Source organism: Pseudophryne corroboree, chromosome 7, assembly GCF_028390025.1.
Source record: "Pseudophryne corroboree isolate aPseCor3 chromosome 7, aPseCor3.hap2, whole genome shotgun sequence".
NCBI classification, from domain to species: Eukaryota; Metazoa; Chordata; class Amphibia; order Anura; family Myobatrachidae; genus Pseudophryne; species Pseudophryne corroboree.
This window is the reverse complement of record NC_086450.1, coordinates 173985686-174004171: the sequence shown is the minus strand read 5'-3', so window position 1 is coordinate 174004171 and position 18486 is coordinate 173985686. Positions and strand designations below refer to the sequence as shown.

The following is an 18486-nucleotide window of genomic DNA, read 5'->3' as shown; positions in this document are numbered from 1 at the left end:
ACACATAGGCATACCCAGCTATACATACAGTTAATCATAAATATTTACTGGTCCCGGCATGCACATAGTATGTTACATATTGTAGCATTTGATTTCTATAAAGTGCTTTTTTAACATGTACATTTTTTATACTCTTGTTTTTCACTTTACAGCCCGGGTCCTTGACCTTCGCGATCAGGACACCACGGAAGCGCCGGGTAACCATAGTGACATCAGCCGGCTAGGTTACCATGGCACCGTCGGGATCCAATGACGCGCTGGAATACCATGTGACCAAGGCGCTCTCACGTCACACCCACCAGGACGGAAGCGCAAGGCTACCCCGGTCACTGCTGTTTCTCCCGCCGGCGGATCTTCTCACTCCATAAAGGTAATGCACTGTTTATTTTCACTTACTCTGTATTTGCTCACCTTGACAAAGGGGCGTCCGTGCCCGAAACGTTGGACCACTATTTTGCCTATATGGATTAAAAGCACATAGCACTTTTCTAGTGGTTCCAGTCTCCGAGTCCGCTGTTTGTTTTAATGCGATCTCATGGATGAATTCTCCAGAGGGCACCAAAGCAGTAAGCCATATTGAAGGAGAGTGCCGATCCGACCATAATCAGTGTATATATATATATATATATATATATATATATACTGTCAAAGTCGAAAAATATCATGATTCACATGCCTTGTACTAACCCCAATGCACATGCCCGCTGCTCGTGCATTCAGTCTGCCGTGAGTGCACATGTCCGCAAATTGCGTAAACTCGCTCCGGCGACAATGCGCGTGATATGCGTATTTACGGTAGAGTTTGTGAGCTTGTAGCGGGTGACTCGTTTATAGCATAGTTAACTCACATAGTGTGTTTTGTAGATAATATTTCCCTTAGCAATGACAGTAAAAATGTTTAGTTTAAATGGTTTGTGGACATGGGGATGCCTCTTTGCATGATATGAAGGGTCAGACAAAGGTTGAATGGTAGTGTCTAGTGTCTAACTGAAGAATATTTTATTAGAAACATTTCAGTGTTGGTTAGGAAGAGATTGTTCGCTGCTGCGTATAGTTATGTTTAAAAGTAGTTTATAGACATTCACTGTATTTGCAATTCATTACACATGCAGGGGGGAATCCAGAGGATGCCTCCCACCTGGGCAGTTGGAGAAGGACACAGCCCATCTGTTTAAACCCACCTATGACCTTTTGTTATAATGCAGAGACACATTCCTGTGTCCAATAAACAATGAGATTGTAGGGACCATTGTATTGTACTGTAGGATGTGTATATAAAGACCACCATAGCTAGACCAGCACTCACTTCTCTCTACAAAGGTTTTCATGGTGAAAAGCTGAGGGCTGGTTTCCAGATAGCGCCTGCGTGTCATTCCCACGTGTGTAAGTTTCTCTGTGGCCATTTCGTTACTCTGTGTGTATGCAATTGTTCTCTTTTTGTTATCCTTTAAGAGTTTGCCATTTATTCTCTTTCTGTTTATGTGTATTTGCGATCGTTCACTATTGTTTATATTTCTGTTTAGTTATTCTGTTTTAGGTATTAATGTTAGGTCTGTAGTGTATAAGCTGTAACTGTTTTCCCCTTTTTACGTACGAAATATCATCTATAAAGGTGTTGGAACCTTAGCAAGCAGTGTGTGTTTCACCAGTCATTATAGAGGTTTCTGAGCGTCTCAATCGCTCAAACAGCTTACTTAATAACAAGGTTAACCAGTGTTACATCATCGCAGTATCTCAGTACTAAGGTTTACAGTATAAGCATATTCTGTGTTTAAGGTTTAAAAGGTTATTAACTGTGTGTATGCTCGCTGTGTGTATTCCGTACACCCAGCGCAGCGTGTGTACGTAACTTGCGTACCACGTGCGAGGTCTTTGTATGCAAATAGCGTACGAAGTGCGTAGCACGTGGTTTAGCGACCATTACGGCTTCACAGTATTAGTAAATAGCTTATGTTAAAAGGTAGATATCTGACTCTATCAATTGGGGGCGCGTCCAGTCCACCTCATATCCACAGCTTAGCGAAACCACGCAGACTTTTATCTATCAGCAAAGGTCGGGAAGGTAGTATCCCCTGTTATCCGTTTGGTGGTTGGGGATACAGTAGTGCTGATTAGATAAAGCGTCTGCTCCGCTTGGTTTGTAGGGATGCTGGTGGAATCCGGTTCCAGAAGGTAAGAACGTTAAGCTATTGTCTTTTTAAATCTGGTTTTAATTTCTATTTGGTGCCAACTGCACACGCAACACATGTAACACACGCACACACCTGTACTCTACATATCTGACCATATTGTTGCAGAACGGGGTTCGGGTGAGTCGTGTCGTGTTTGATTCAGATTGGATTGCTTGTCTGTTTAAATAGGTTTAAAAGTATTTTTAATCGCTCTGCATAGCTGGATAGTTTATTTTTAATCCAGGCCTAAAATAACTTCAGGGGCTTGCATGGTGATTTTCTTTGTGACAAAAGAAGCCGCATGGTCTGTCCTCCATTTTGTGTAACCCTCATGGATGTGGAAGGGGGGGGAGCAGCGGCCATTTTGGGGAAAGTCAAATTATTATTTTTTTAAATAGCTGATTTTCAGTTGACTCAGGAATAATCAGCCGTCCCTTGTCAAAAATACATCACCATTTACGAGTTTCCAATGCATTTATTTAACCCATGTCACAATCAATTATAAATAGTTCAGATGGGGCTTAATGAAAATTAATAATAAAATGAATATTTGATTTAGGAACGACACACAGAGATAAAACAAAGTTGTTGTTTTTTGTTTTTTTTCTCTCCTCCTTACCTCTAAGATTCTGTTGAACTGCTTGTTGTGAGATGGGAACCTGTGTAACTGGTTTTTTTTCCCCAGCAGTGAAGAGAATCACCTACACACACAGTCAAGGGCACATTCATATGCAAATTAGAGGAGTGAATGGGTCTCGGGAGACCAGTGATTAGTACATAGATGTAATATTATAATTATGTGTGTGTTTACAGCAATGTATGCTCTGCAAGATGGCTATCATACTATTGGAAGCATTGATTATTAGATTCATTTAGAATTGTATTGTATCTGTGTATTTTCACCTATCTACCTTCCTGTTTGCCATTTGCAATGATAACGTGCTGAGGAAATTTGGTGCTATTTTAGTTAAAAGTAAACAGTAATACTTAAGGGAGTAATTGTAAAAACACGCACACAGCATAACAGATACTGTGTGGTGTTCGGTAAGCGATTATAGTTGAACATCATTTACATTTATAGAAGCGTGTTATTTGCGTTACTGTGAGCGTATCTGGCCTTTTGCATACGTGTCTCGGGCAACGTGCGAGATTACGTACACAAACGCAAAGGCCTACACACGTGGCGTATATTACGCAATGCAGCGTGCGGATACGCCCACTAAATTCAAATCACACGATAGCATTGTTTTAGTGTGGGCGGTATAGTAGCCACGTGATAATAGCACAAATTTCTTCCAGTTTCCTAAAACTAGTTTAAAAAGATCCTTCTCTTGCTGCATCTCCTCTAGGATTAACCTGTGTTACCTGAATGAAAGTAATTTTCTGTACAGAAAAAATCAAAAGTATATTTGAAGTGAAAGAAGCGTGTGTATGCAAGTGAATTTTTCTTTGGGTGAACCTTGAGAAAATTCGAGATCTCGTAGAAGTACATCCGTGAAGTGATATCACGTGGTGGCGTGGGAGGCTTCTCATGTTAAATAGTATATTCCGCGCCCAGAGAAGGGTTGGCGACGAAAAGAGAGCAAGTAGTGTTAGAAATAGCCGACCAGGAGGTCCGCTAAGGTAAAAGGTAAGACCCATATAGGCCCGTTTTGATAAAGCTCCGGCTGAAGGTTTCGCAGCCCAAACAACCGATTCCGTTGGTCGTACAGCGTATAAATAATAGTTATTTATACGCAGTGCGACTGTACCGCACGTAATTGTGTGCATTAGTTGGTTACCTTGATACCCATTCAGTTTTGTGGGATCATAAACGCTATTTGTACATTCTAACATGATTTGTGTAGGTTTTTTTTATTTTAAGGGAGGTTCTTTGATCACTCTTTCTGTCAATCACCTTGCAATCGGCTGTGTGAATGGATTCTTTGTTAAATCCATCGCCTAGCACCGATCCTCTTTGTACCCGTACGATGCGTCTGCGCATTGCAGTGCATGCGCATGCGCAGTTTTGCTGAGTTTTGACCTGATCGCAGCGCTGCAAAAAATAGCTAGCGTGCGATCAGGTCGGAATGACCCCCTATATTTGGTCCTCCCCTTAATTAATTACAACTTTTATTTTATCTCCTAAAGTAATGCTCTTTGAGTCCTCATTTATGTCCTGACTAATTCATGAATATGGGACTATATTTATCCTAGGTAACACAGTTGTACAGTGTTTTAATATAGTAATTATGTACTCAGTAAAATGTTTTACTATATAATAGCATCTAGATAGTGCAAAAAACATTTTATTAAGATAATCTCGGCCTCTTAATAATATGTACAAAAATGAAGTGGTCCATAAAGTCATTTTGGGCACCTGCTAAACCTAACGCATCCCCCAGAAGGCACAGCTTCTATAGGGAGGTCTTTAGAGTATATCAGCTTTAAATGATCTTTCAGGAGTGCTAGTAATTATTGGTATAGACTGCAGGACAATGATCAGTAGGTCATATAGTAAAGAGGACTTTCACTGCTTATACTGTAGTACCTGAATCTGACAATCCTGCATTAATGTATAAGGTTTTTCTGGAACTCAGCAATTTTTTGCACTTTGAACTTGGCCCTGGACAGTTATGTGCTCTGTTTGATCCAGTTCCCATTGGCTATCTCTGAGGGGTGTGTAAGCCTCTCTGTTACACAGTATCTGGCTGTACAGATACACAACGCTGCTGGAATTGGGAGATAAGCTGGGATACAGTATCTGTGATCCTCTCACAATGAAAATAGATATTCACTGTCATATTCTTCCCAAAGAATGGCCTGACCTCAAACAGGTAACAATAATATGCACTGTATGTGATATAGCAAAGGCAATTTCAGGTGTTTACTATGGCAGCAGAGAAATAATTTAGACTACCACAGAGATACACTGTATGATGATAAATACTGTTTCCAGCCAGATGAAATCAGTTCTGCTCAGAAATGTTTATGGCTTTTCTAGGTCTGGATTATCTGATCTGAAGGTGAGGGTAATTTACTGAAATGCATCTCTCTGTAGTTCAGGGCAATATTCTTAAAGATGGAGGGTTAAAAATAATGTGTTTTTTTTAATGAAAACTTTTTTGTTACATTTTGTAAACTTTGTATACATACACTTCTAGTACCACTTTCAGACAGAACACCTGGCAATTACCCGGCATTTCAGTGCCGGGTCGTGTTGCCGGGCTCTGTCTGACCCCCCCTTTCGACCCGGTAATTTGCAGATCAACACGGGTATTTTGTCTGTGTGAACGGGTCAACCCAAGTCAAAATTCCCGGGTCTCCAATCCTGGAAATTCCAGGGTCCAAGACCCGGGAATTTCAGCCTGGGTTGACCCTTTCACACAGAAAAAGGACCTGTGTTTTTCATGAAATTACCGGGTAGAATTGCTTCACCCGATAATTTCAGTTTCTGTATGTTATTGAGTATTAGGGATCTATTTTACATATTTGTTTCTTTAGGAACCAGCTGTAGCAAATACACAACTTGTACACTATGACATAGTCTATGTGTTTTTGTTTTACTTGTAAGAGGTCATTCAAGTAATGTCTGACCTAGCACTTCTCACTGTGGCAGGTAAGGGGCAGCAGTGAAGTTATGACAGCAGCAAGAAATACAGTATATGATACAGTATATTCTGTGGGTAAATACAATTCCTGCCAAAACAAAAATGAAAGATGCCCATTTCCTGCACATAGCACAGGCAGCCATATTGAAGGCTGCAACATTATTCATGTGCCTTTATTAATATCTATTGAAGCAACCATCTGTCACTGGAATTTCTGTCATTGTTTTGGGGGGTTTAGTTCTAAAAAAAAATAGGATTTTAATTACCTACTGGTAAATCCTTTTCTCATAGTGCATAAGGGATATTGGGAGAATCTAGTACGATGGGGTATAGACAGGGTCCAAAGGAGCCGGTGCACTTTAAATTTCTTCAGCTGGGTGTGCTGGCTCCTCCCCTCTATGCCCCCTCCCACAGGCAGGTATAGGTAAAACAGTGCCCGAAGGAGAAAGGGCATAGTTGAGAGAAGGAACATAACAACAATGGCTGGTGAGATTCACACACCAGCACACCAATAACATATAATGACCATCAACGGCTGGTAACAAAACAGCAACAGCTGAACAGGTAACCATAAAAAGACAACCTGCAGAAAAGTCAATGCACTGAGGCAGGTGCCCAATATCCCTTATGGACTACGAGAAAAGGATTTACTGGTAGGTAATTAAAATCCTATTTTCTCTAGCGTCCATAAGGGATACTGGGGGGAATCTAATACGATGGGGACATCTCAAAGCTTCCAGAATGGATGGGAATGTGCGGAGACATCTGCAGCACCGCCTGCCCAAACTGGGAATCCTCTTTGGCCGAGGTATCAAACCTGTAGAACTTCACAAAGGTGTTCTTCCCCAGGTAGCAGCTCATCATAGTTACAAGGCTGAGACTCCACGGCAGCCGCCCAGGATCTTGTAGAGTGGGCCTTCAGAGACTGTGGAACAGGTAAGGCTGCCGACACATAGGCCTGTTGGATAGTAAGCCTAAGCCAACAAGCAATGGACTGCTTTGAAGCAGGGAAACCCTTTCTCTGCACATCATACAGCACGAACAAGGAATCCGTCTTTCTGATCCGAGCCTTTCTCTTGACATAGATCTTCAAGGCTTGCACAGCACCCAATGCCTCCAGAGGAGTGCCAGAACTTGACGGAACCACAGTAGGTTGTTTCAAGTGGATTGCAGAGACGACCTTCAGCAGTTCCTGCTGCCTAGTCCTGAGCTCCGCTCTGTCCTCATAAAAGACCAAGTAAGGACTTTTACACTATAAGGCCCCCAATTCTGAGACACGCCTAGCAGAAGCCAGGGCAAATAACATCACCGTCTTCCACGTGAGGTACTTATCTTCTACCATCATCAGAGTTCCAGGAGGACTGTAGAAATTCCAACACTACATTCAAATCCCAGGTTGCCGTGGGCGGCACAAAAGGAGGTTGAATGTGAAGCACCCTTTGCAAGAAGGTCTGAACTTCTGGCAAAACTGCCAATTTCTTCTGGAAGATAATGGAGAGAGCTGAAATCTGGACCTTAATGGAACCCAGACGCAGGTGGATATGTGCAGTCCTCGCACCAAGAGACACATCTGCCCTTGCAGCCAGGTCTACAACAGCCTGCTGAAGTTGTTGAGGCTTTTGAGCATTAGCAGTGAGCTGAGATGACATATCTGACATCATGGATTTTATGACACCTAGACAGGAAGGCTCTTAACCCCCCCCCCCCCTCCCTCCCCCTCTCCCCAGTCCCTCACTGTGCTGTGAGGGCTGACTACATTGTTCACATGATATGGAACCAGATGTAGAGGGAGAAAATCTGGTGTGACATACACTGCATAATTGGTGTCTTACCATGTTTACAGTAAACACTTACATACACATACACACAGACAAGTAATACAATTTACTGTATGTGAGAGGGAGACAGAGAGAAGGGAACAGCACACCCAAGCTAAACAGCCCCAGTGAGGCTGCAAGCAGTTACAGTATATCACAGTGAAACACTGGAGTTTCATTCTTTTTCAGGAGCCAAATTGTATACAATAGCAGCTCTCCCCCTTTGCTACACCCCTGTACCAGTTTTCCTGCGTATCCTGAGTGTCTGGAGGAGCTGTGTGTGCCTGCTGCTGCAGTTGTAAGCAGAGGAAGGTGCCAAAAGGCTGCTAGTCCCGCTCTGAGGAAGCTCCGCCCCCTGTAATAGCACTGGAGTTTCAGTTATATTTATACTGGCAAAGTCTCCCTAGTAGTGTAAAAACATCACATAAGTGCTAGTTTTAACTACCGCTGCCAGTGTACACAGAGGGCTATAGCGGGTCCCTCCCAGGAGGGTCCCATATGCCTCCCCCACGTGTTTTCCACATCATGAACCGGGGGACCCCCTTTAGCGGGGGGCCCTGGTTTGTACTCACCACTGTCGTAACCTTCAGGCTACTGTTAGGGGTGTGCGGCGTGCTGCAATTATGACCGCTAAGGCGCAGTGCCCCGCTGTACAACGACCTCTCAGGACGGTGGTTCTGCAGCGGGGAAGCGGCTCTGACACCTTGCAAGGCTGGTGACCCCCCCCCCCCTCTAACTCCCACGGTGCAGGTATGGTGTTGCCCAAACAGCATACTGAAAATAACAAAGATTTAAAAGAAACTGAAGAAAACTCTCTGGAGCTCCCCTCCTGAGGGCACTTTTTTCTAAACTGCCTGTGGGAGGGGGCATAGAGGGGAGCCAGCACACCCAGTGAAGAAATTTAAATTGCACCGGCTCCTTTGGACCCCGTCTATACCCCATCATACTAGATTCCCCCAATATCCCTTATGGATGCTAGAGAAACTTAGAATTCAAATATTTTCCTAGTATTGTCCCAACATTCAGGACAGGATCAGTATGAAATACCTCCAATCAAAATTCCGACGGTCGAAATCCCGACAGCAATTGACCGATGGTCAAAATCCCGATAAGGTCAAAATCCCGACATGGACAAAATACCGACATTTAAAACACCGACAAGGTCAATATACCGACATGCAAAATGCAGACAGGTCAAAATACCGACATGCGTTTTTCATTGTTTTTTTGTGTGTATGTCGACATAGGTCAACATGGACATCATATAAGTGTACTCGCTGCACTCGCCATGCTTCGGGCACACTATTATATTCCCCCTCCAGATCCACTGGGATGGTAAAGTATGAATAAGTCGGTTTCAATGAAAAAATCGTGAAAAACTCATGTCGGTATTTTGACCTGTCGGCATTTTACATGTTGGTATTTTGACCTTGTCGGTATTTTAAATGTCAGTATTTTTTCCATGTCGGGATTTTGACCTTGTTGGGATTTTGACCGGCGGTCAATTGCTGTCGGGATTTCGACCGTCGGAATTTTGATTGGAGGTAAATTGACTGCATCCCTTCAGGACAGCTTGTAATCTTTCCTTATGTTTATTTTTTATTTAATTTTAATTTTGTAAGCAAACGTCAGAGAAGTATACACAGAAATCCCCAAACCTAAATGCACACACACTACAAGAGTTCCTGCATTATAACAGATCTGATAACAGGTGCAAACTTTCACTGCTACTACTGTACCTGTGAACTGTTAAGAGAAAGTGACTCAGCAGGAGCTCTGAACACTCCCAGCTCCTTTATCTGTTCTTATCTTTTGCTATAATAAGGGGTCTATATTCTAAGCCTGGTGAGAGATAAAGTGGAGAGAGCTAAAATACCAGCCAATCAGCGCCTACAGGCTTGTTTTTTAACTCTCTTCACTTTAACTCTCCCCTATGCTTAGTAAATAGACACCATAATGTTGTGTGTGTATATATATATATATATATATATATATATATATTAGTGATGTGCACCGGACATTTTTCGGGTTTTGTGTTTTGGTTTTGGATTCGGTTCCACGGCCGTGTTTTGGATTCGGACGCGTTTTGGCAAAACCTCCCTGAAAATTTTTTGTCGGATTCGGTTGTGTTTTGGATTCGGGTGTTTTTTTTACAAAAAACCCTCAAAAACAGCTTAAATCATAGAATTTGGGGGTCATTTTGATCCCATAGTATTATTAACCTCAATAACCATAATTTCCACTCATTTCCAGTCTATTCTAAATACCTCACACCTCACAATATTATTTTTAGTCATAAAATTTGCACCGAGGTCGCTGGATGACTAAGCTAAGCGACCCAAGTGGCCGACACAAACACCTGGCCCATCTAGGAGTGGCACTGCAGTGTCAGACAGCATGGCACTTCAAAAAATAGTCCCCAAACAGCACATGATGCAAAGAAAAAAAGAGGCGCAATGAGGTAGCTGTGTGACTAAGTTAAGCGACCCAAGTGGCCGACACAAACACCTGGCCCATCTAGGAGTGGCACTGCAGTGTCAGACAGGATGGCAGATTAAAACAATAGTCCCCAAACAGCACATGATGCAAAGAAAAAAAGAGGCGCAATGAGGTAGCTGTGTGACTAAGCTAAGCGACCCAAGTGTCACTGACCTGGGTTGGGGATGTTGTGGACTCGGGGGTTCTTCCGATGGTCTTCCTCATACAAGACTCTAATAGTAAGGTTTGGTAAAAGAATGCTGAGGAACTTTATTAAAGAAAGGGGGCAATACAGCGTTATATGAAAGAGCGTGAACTTGTAGGCAATGCCAAAAAGTTACTGAAGAATTAATGAGCAATGATGAAGGACACTGAAGAATTTGTGAGCGATGTTTAAAGACATTGATGAATGAAGAACTTGTGAGCGATGGTAAATGACACTGAAGAATTGGTGAACGAGATTTTAAAGACACTGATGAATGAAGAACTTGTGAGCGATGGTAAATGACATTGAAGAATTGGTGAGCGGTGTTTAAAGACACTGATGAATGAAGAACTAGTGAGCGATGGTAAATGACACTGAAGAATTGGTGAGCGGTGTTTAAAGACACTGATGAATGAAGAACTTGTGAGCGATGGTAAATGACACTGAAGAATTGGTGAGCGGTGTTTAAGGACACTGATGAATGAAGAACTTGTGAGCGATGATAAATGACCCTGAAGAATTGGTGAGCGGTGTTTAAAGACACTGATGAATGAAGAACTTGTGAGCGATGGTAAATGACACTGAAGAATTGGTGAGCGGTGTTTAAGGACACGGATGAATAAAGAACTTGTGAGCGATGATAAATGACACTGAAGAATTGGTGAGCCGTGTTTAAGGACTCTGATGAATGAAGAACTTGTGAGCGATGGTAATTGACACTGAACGCTGGAAGCACTAAGGTTGGTTCGGCCCGCAGGCCTTGCTGAATCCAGGGAGCGCTGGCAACTGCACTGCAGAGGAACACACTAGTTGCTCGGATCACTGGAGACTGTGCTGCAGGAAGGCACCCTGAATGCTAGGTGCAAAGGAGTATAGCTGCTGGGAAACACACTGCGTACGGGAGCTCTGGCATCCACTTCGGAAAAGAGACGATACTCAGGCACCGAGGCTCTGCCCGGCGTCTGACTTTGAATCTCCCGCCTCCGCTGGATTGGCGGAACAGTCTGATGACGTCACCTGCTCCCCGCCCACGTGATGCCGGGTGTCATGGCGGCGCCCCTGCCCCGGAGAACCGCCGGGAGCCGCGCCAGCCAGACGCCAGAGACCGTGGACCACTGAAGGCGGAGGCCGCAACACAGACCAGCAAGCACGCAGGGGTAAGTGCGGCAAACGCCGCCTCTGGCGTGTGACACCAAGTGGCCGGCACAAACACCTGGCCCATCTATGAGTGGCACTGCAGTGTCAGACAGGATAACAGATTAAAAAAATAGTCCCCAAAACAGCACATGATGCAAAGAAAAATGAAAGAAAAAAGAGGTGCAAGATGGAATTGTCCTTGGGCCCTCCCACCCATCCTTATTTTGTATAAACAGGACATGCACACTTTAACAAACCCATCATTTCAGCGACAGGGTCTGCCACACGACTGTGACTGAAATGACTGGTTGGTTTGGGCCCCCACCAAAAAAGAAGCAATCAATCTCTCCTTGCACAAACTGTTTCTACAGAGGCAAGATGTCCACCTCATCTTCCGATTCCTCACCCCTTTTATTGTGTACATCCCCCTCCTCACAGATTATTAATTCGTCCCCACTGGAATCCACCATCTCAGGTCGGTGTGTACTTTCTGGAGGCAATTGCTGGTGAATGTCTCCACGGAGGAATTGATTATAATTAATTTTGATGAACATCATCTTCTCCACATTTTCTGGAAGTAACCTTGTACGCCGATTGCTGACAAGGTGAGCGGCTGCACTAAACACTCTTTCGGAGTACACACTGGAGGGGGGGCAACTTAGATAAAATAAAGCCAGTTTGTGCAAGGGCCTCAAAATTGCCTCTTTTTCCTGCCAGTATACATACGGACTGTCTGACGTGCCTACTTGGATGCGGTCACTCATATAATCCTCCACCATTCTTTCAATGGTGACAGAATCATATGCAGTGACAGTAGACGACATGTCAATAATCGTTGGCAGGTCCTTCAGTCCGGACCAGATGTCAGCACTCGCTCCAGACTGCCCTGCATCACCGCCAGCGGGTGGGCTCGGAATTCTTAGCCTTTTCCTCGCAGCCCCAGTTGCGGGAGAATGTGAAGGAGAAGCTGTTGACGGGTCACGTTCCGCTTGACTTGACAATTTTCTCACCAGCAGGTCTTTGAACCTCTGCAGACTTGTATCTGCCGGAAAGAGAGATCCAACGTAGGGTTTAAATCTAGGATCGAGCACGGTGGCCAAAATGTAGTGCTCTGATTTCAACAGATTGACCACCCGTGAATCCTGGTTAAGCGAATTAAGGGCTCCATCCACAAGTCCCACATGCCTAGCGGAATCGCTCTGTTTTAGCTCCTCCTTCAATCTCTCCAGCTTCTTCTGCAAAAGCCTGATGAGGGGAATGACCTGACTCAGGCTGGCAGTGTCTGAACTGACTTCACGTGTGGCAAGTTCAAAGGGTTGCAGAACCTTGCACAACGTTGAAATCATTCTCCACTGCGCTTAAGTCAGGTGCATTCCCCCTCCTTTGCCTATATCGTAGGTAGCTGTATAGGCTTGAATGGCCTTTTGCTGCTCCTCCATCCTCTGAAGCATATAGAGGGTTGAATTACACCTCGTTACCACCTCTTGCTTCAGATGATGGCAGGGCAGGTTCAGGAGTGTTTGCTGGTGCTCCAGTCTTCGGCACGCGGTGGATGAATGCCGAAAGAGGCCCACAATTCTTCGGGCCACAGACAGCATCTCTTGCATGCCCCTGTCATTTTTCAAATAATTCTGCACCACCAAATTCAATGTATGTGCAAAACATGGGACGTGCTGGAATTTGCCCAGATGTAATGCACGCACAATATTGGTGGCGTTGTCCGATGTCACAAATCCCCAGGAGAGTCCAATTGGGGAAAGCCATTCTGCGATGATGTTCCTCAGTTTCCGTAAGAGGTTGTCAGCTGTGTGCCTCTTATGAAAAGCGGTGATACAAAGCGTAGCCTGCCTAGGAACGAGTTGGCGTTTGCGAGATGCTGCTACTGGTGCCGCCGCTGCTGTTCTTGCTGCGGGAGGCAATACATCTACCCAGTGGGTTGTCACAGTCATATAGTCCTGAGTCTGCTCTGCTCCACTTGTCCACATGTCCGTGGTTAAGTGGACATTGGGTACAACTGCATTTTTTTGGACACTGGTGACTCTTTTTCTGACGTCTGTGTACATTTTCGGTATCGCCTGACTAGAGAAGTGGAACCTAGATGGTATTTGGTACCGGGGACACAGTACCTCAAGCAATTCTCTAGTTCCCTGTGAATTAACAGTGGATACCGGAAACACGTTTTTCACCACCCAGGCTGCCAAGGCCTGAGTTATCCGCTTTGCAGCAGGATGACTGCTGTGATATTTAATCTTCCTCGCAAAAGACTGTTGGACAGTCAATTGCTTACTGGAAGTAGTACAAGTGGTCTTCCGACTTCCCCTCTGGGATGACGATCGACTCCCAGCAGCAACAACAGCAGTGCCAGCAGCAGTAGGCGTTACACTCAAGGATGCATCAGAGGAATCCCAGGCAGGAGAGGACTCATCAGACTTGACAGTGACATGGCCTGCAGGACTATTGGCTTTCCTGTGTAAGGAGGAAATTGACACTGAGGGAGTTGGTGGTGTGGTTTGCAGGAGCTTGGTTACAAGAGGAAGGGATTTAGTTGGCAGTGGACTGCTTCCGCTGTCACCCAAAGTTTTTGAACTTGTCAATGACTTGTGATGAATGCGCTCCAGATGACGTATAAGAGAGGATGTTTATAGGTGGTTAACGTCCTTACCCCTACTTATTACAGCTTGACAAAGGTGGTCATTCCGAGTTGTTCGCTCGGTAATTTTCTTCGCATCGCATCGATTTTCCGCTTATTGCGCATGTGCAATGTTCGCACTGCGACTACGCCAAGTAAATTTGCTATGCAGTTAGGAATTTTACTCACGGCATTACAAGGTTTTTTCTTCGTTCTGGTGATCGTAATGTGATTGACAGGAAGTGGGTGTTTCTGGGCGGAAACTGGCCGTTTTATGGGAGTGTGTGAAAAAACGCTACCGTTTCTGGGAAAAACGCGGGAGTGGCTGGAGAAACGGAGGAGTGTCTTGACGAACGCTGGGTGTGTTTGTGACGTCAAACCAGGAACGACAAGCACTGGAAGAGCAAGTCTCGAGCTTCTCAGAAACTGCAAAGAAATTGCAAAGAAATTTCTATTCGCAATTTTGAGAACCTTTCGTTCGCAAATTTAATAAGCTAAGATTCACTCCCAGTAGGCGGCGGCTTAGCGTGTGCAATGCTGCTAAAAGCAGCTTGCGAGCGAACAACTCGGAATGAGGGCCATGTCAGGAATCGACTTACCACAGCTGCATCTGTCCGTCGGTGCGGTCCCCGTCCGGGGTCTCTACGTCTCGCTGTCACTGGTTCCCGCCGGGCCGCGGCATGGGCGCCGCCATGACAGCTTACATCAGACTGCCGCATCGGCCAATCCGGAGCTTGGCCGCACCTCCTCATTCACTTCCCACCACTGCCTACAGACCGGGGGGTATATCAGGAGCAACAGGGTGAGTCAGTCCTTGTCCTGGACTTCGTGTCACTCCTATGACCTGTGTCTCTGGCTCCGTTCTCCAGTTCCTCCGTTTACCTGCTTTGCCTTCCAGTTTGTTCCGGTACTACCGTGGAACCACAAGCACCAGCAACCCTTGTACCGAGATAAAGCTTCACACCTTTACCAGCTACAGTGTGCTCCAGCCCTTTGCAGTAGAGACTCTCCTCCAGGTGCATCTCATCATCTACACCTGTTCATCAGCCTGCAAGCTGCCAGTGTTATTCCCAACTGCACTGAGAACTTTAAACCTTGGCCCTCATTCCGAGTCGTTCGCTCTGTAATTTTCATCGCATCGCAGTGAAATTCCGCTTAGTACGCATGCGCAATATTCGCACTGCAACTGCGCCAAGTAATTTAACAATGAAGATAGTATTTTTACTCACGGCTTTTTCTTCGCTCCGGCGATCGTAGTGTGATTGACAGGAAATGGGTGTTACTGGGCGGAAACACGGCGTTTTATGGGCGTGTGGATAAAAACGCTACCGTTTCCGGAAAAAACGCAGGAGTGGCCGGAGAAACGGGGGAGTGTCTGGGCGAACGCTGGGTGTGTTTGTGACGTCAAACCAGGAATGACAAGCACTGAACTGATCGCAGATGCCGAGTAAGTCTGAAGCTACTCTGAAACTGCTAAGTAGTTTGTAATCGCAATATTGCGATTACATCGTTCGCAATTTTAAGAAGCTAAGATTCACTCCCAGTAGGCGGCGGCTTAGCGTGTGTAACTCTGCTAAAATCGCCTTGCGAGCGATCAACTCGGAATGAGGGCCCTTGTCTCCTGCGATTGCTACCAGGCTTGCTATTCCCACCAACATCTCTGCTGGCTCCACGGTCCAACAACTATCGGTTTCCATACCGACACATCGATCCCCTGATCGATTGAACTTATCATACAGACTTTGCTATAGACTCTCAGCTTCCACGCTACACATTCACAATTGCATTGTTACTGTTATTTTCAAGTATTCCTGCTGCCTTATTGTTTAAACTTACTGCTCAATAAACAACGTTTGCGCACATGCGCAGGAATCCAATCCGGCCTCCTCACTTCTTCCATCCTACCTCAACTGACCCACTAGCGCCCCCTCCGGGGACACAAACTAAACAGAACCTGACAGGCCAAAGGCTACACACGGCTTGACACCAGTTGTCCGCATTTCTGTTGAAATAATTCCACACCGAAGAGGTGATTTTTTTTGTAATTTGACCAGGCATGTCAATGGCCATATTCGTCCCATGGACAACAGGTGTCTCCCCGGGTGCCTTACTTAAACAAACCACCTCACCATCAGAATCCTCCTTGTCAATTTCCTCCCCAGCGCCAGCAACACCCATATCCTCATCCTGGTGTACTTCAACAGTGACATCTTCAATTTGACTATCAGGAACTGGACTGCGGGTGCTCCTTCCAGCACTTGCAGGGGGCGTGCAAATGGTGTAAGGCGCCACCTCTTCCCGTCCAGTGTTGGGAAGGTCAGGCATCGCAACAGACACAATTGGACTCTCCTTGGGGATTTGTGATTTAGAAGAATGCACAGTTCTTTGCTGTGCTTTTGCCATCATAACTCTTTTAAGTTTTCTAGCAGGAGGATGCGTGCTTCCATCCTCATGTGAAGCTGAACCACTAGCCATGAACATAGGACAGGGCCTCAGCCGTTCCTTGCCACTCCGTGTAGTAAATGGCATAATGGCAAGTTTACGCTTCTCATCAGACGCTTTTAATTTTGATTTGTGGGTCATTTTACGGAAATTTATTTTTTTGTATTTTACATGCTCTCTATTATGACATTGGGCATCGGCCTTGGCAGACGACGTTGATGGCATTTCATCGTCTCGGCCATGACTAGTGGCAGCAGCTTCAGCACGAGGTGGAAGTGGATCTTGATCTTTCCCTATTTTACCCTCCACATTTTTGTTCTCCATTTTTTAATGTGTGGAATTATATGCCAGTAATATATCAATAGCAATGGCCTACTACTATATATACTGCACATGACAACTAAAATACACCACAGTTATGGATGGATAGTATACTTGACGACACAGAGGTAGGTAGAGCAGTGGCCTACTTTACCGTACTGCTATATATTATATACTGGCGGTCAGCAAAATTATGCACTGTCCCCCTACTATATATACACCGCACCACTTAAATGCACCACAGGGATGGATGGATAGTATACTTGACGACACAGAGGTAGGTAGAGCAGTGGCCTACTGTACCGTACTGCTATATATTATTGTTATGCACACCAGTGCCTGCAGGAATGTACTGGTGTCTGAACTGTTATGCACACCAGTGCCTGCAGGAATGTACTGGTGTCTGAACTGTTATGCACACCAGTGCCTGCAGGAATGTACTGGTGTCTGAACAGATAGGGATGCAAAACAAATGAACTCACAGATAGACTGGGGAATATGACATTACGTACACAGAAGGTGATAGGGTAACAAAATAAACACAAAGTGAACAGAGAAGCCCAGAGGCTAAGAAACTGGGTGTCTCCCTAGTATTAAGAATGCTCAGATGGAAAAAGCAAGATGTTGTGTTTTAATACGTAGAGAACCCGAAATGCTGTTGCTAAGGGCAACAGCAAAACCCTAAAGGGTTACCAACAGGTGTGGCAGTAAACTCCTTGGTCAGAGATGGAATGATAGACACAAGGAGAGTCTCCACAATCCTAATCCTCACTTGCAGTGCACAGGTTCAGCTTACTGCCACTAAACTGACACCTGAACACCTTGCACAGTGAGACAGGATATAGGCAGGCAAGTCTGAGAATACAGCCGCAAACTTGCTAAGTTCACAGAGTAGCAAAAGAACCCCAGCAAGTTAAACGACTGACTCCAGTCTTACTGCTAGGTCTGGATTGGCAGAGTGTAGTACCAAATCCCAAGGCCTATATGCAGTAAGCAACAACAAATACAAAGCTACACAGTACTGGCTAACTTTCAGGAACTAACTAACCAACAAAGATTCAGCAGCATCTGCTTAACCTGAGAAGAGGCCTTATATAGCAGGTGCTGTCCACGCCCCACTCAGACCTCACAGACTGTGAGCACAAAAACCAGCACCGGATCCCCTGCCGTGCACAGAGCCTGTAACCACTGCACAGCAAAAGACCCGAACCGGAGTATCAGCTGCGCTCAGGTTACTCCGCTAGCACTTGTCTCCCGGTTGCCATGACGACGTGGCAGCACAGGGCAGGAGACCCTAACAGTACCCCCCCTCTGACGAGGGGTCAAAGAACCCCTACCACCGGGTTTATCGGGGAACTGCGAGAAGAAAGAGCGTATCAGTCTGGGGGCATGAAGATCACAACTGCGCACCCATGACCGCTCCTCCGGGCCATACCCCTTCCAGTGCACCAAAAATGACAGCCGACCCCGAACCATCTTGGAGTCAAGAATCCTTTCAACAACAAACTCCCTCTGGCCACGTATCAGAAGAGGGGAAGGTCTTCCCCTGGAAGAAGGATTACTAATCGCCCGTTTTAAAAGGGAACAATGAAATGTTTTATTGATACCCAAAGAACGGGGCAGATCTAACTGAAATGCCACCGGATTGATAACCCTGGTGATTTTATAAGGGCCGATGAACCGGGGGCCTAACTTA

The 18486-nt window shown here is 45.3% G+C and overlaps 1 protein-coding gene across 1 annotated transcript in view; it reads left to right on the top strand.

Annotated features, from left to right (window-relative positions):
• Positions 1–4866: 4866 nt before the first annotated feature.
• Positions 4867–18486, top strand: part of ACMSD (aminocarboxymuconate semialdehyde decarboxylase) — a 177536-nt gene continuing 163916 nt past the window's right edge. The window contains exon 1 of the mRNA XM_063933789.1: positions 4867–4987. Coding sequence (XP_063789859.1) covers positions 4931–4987 — 57 coding nt within the window. The 5' untranslated portion in view covers positions 4867–4930. The remainder of the gene's footprint in view (positions 4988–18486) is intronic.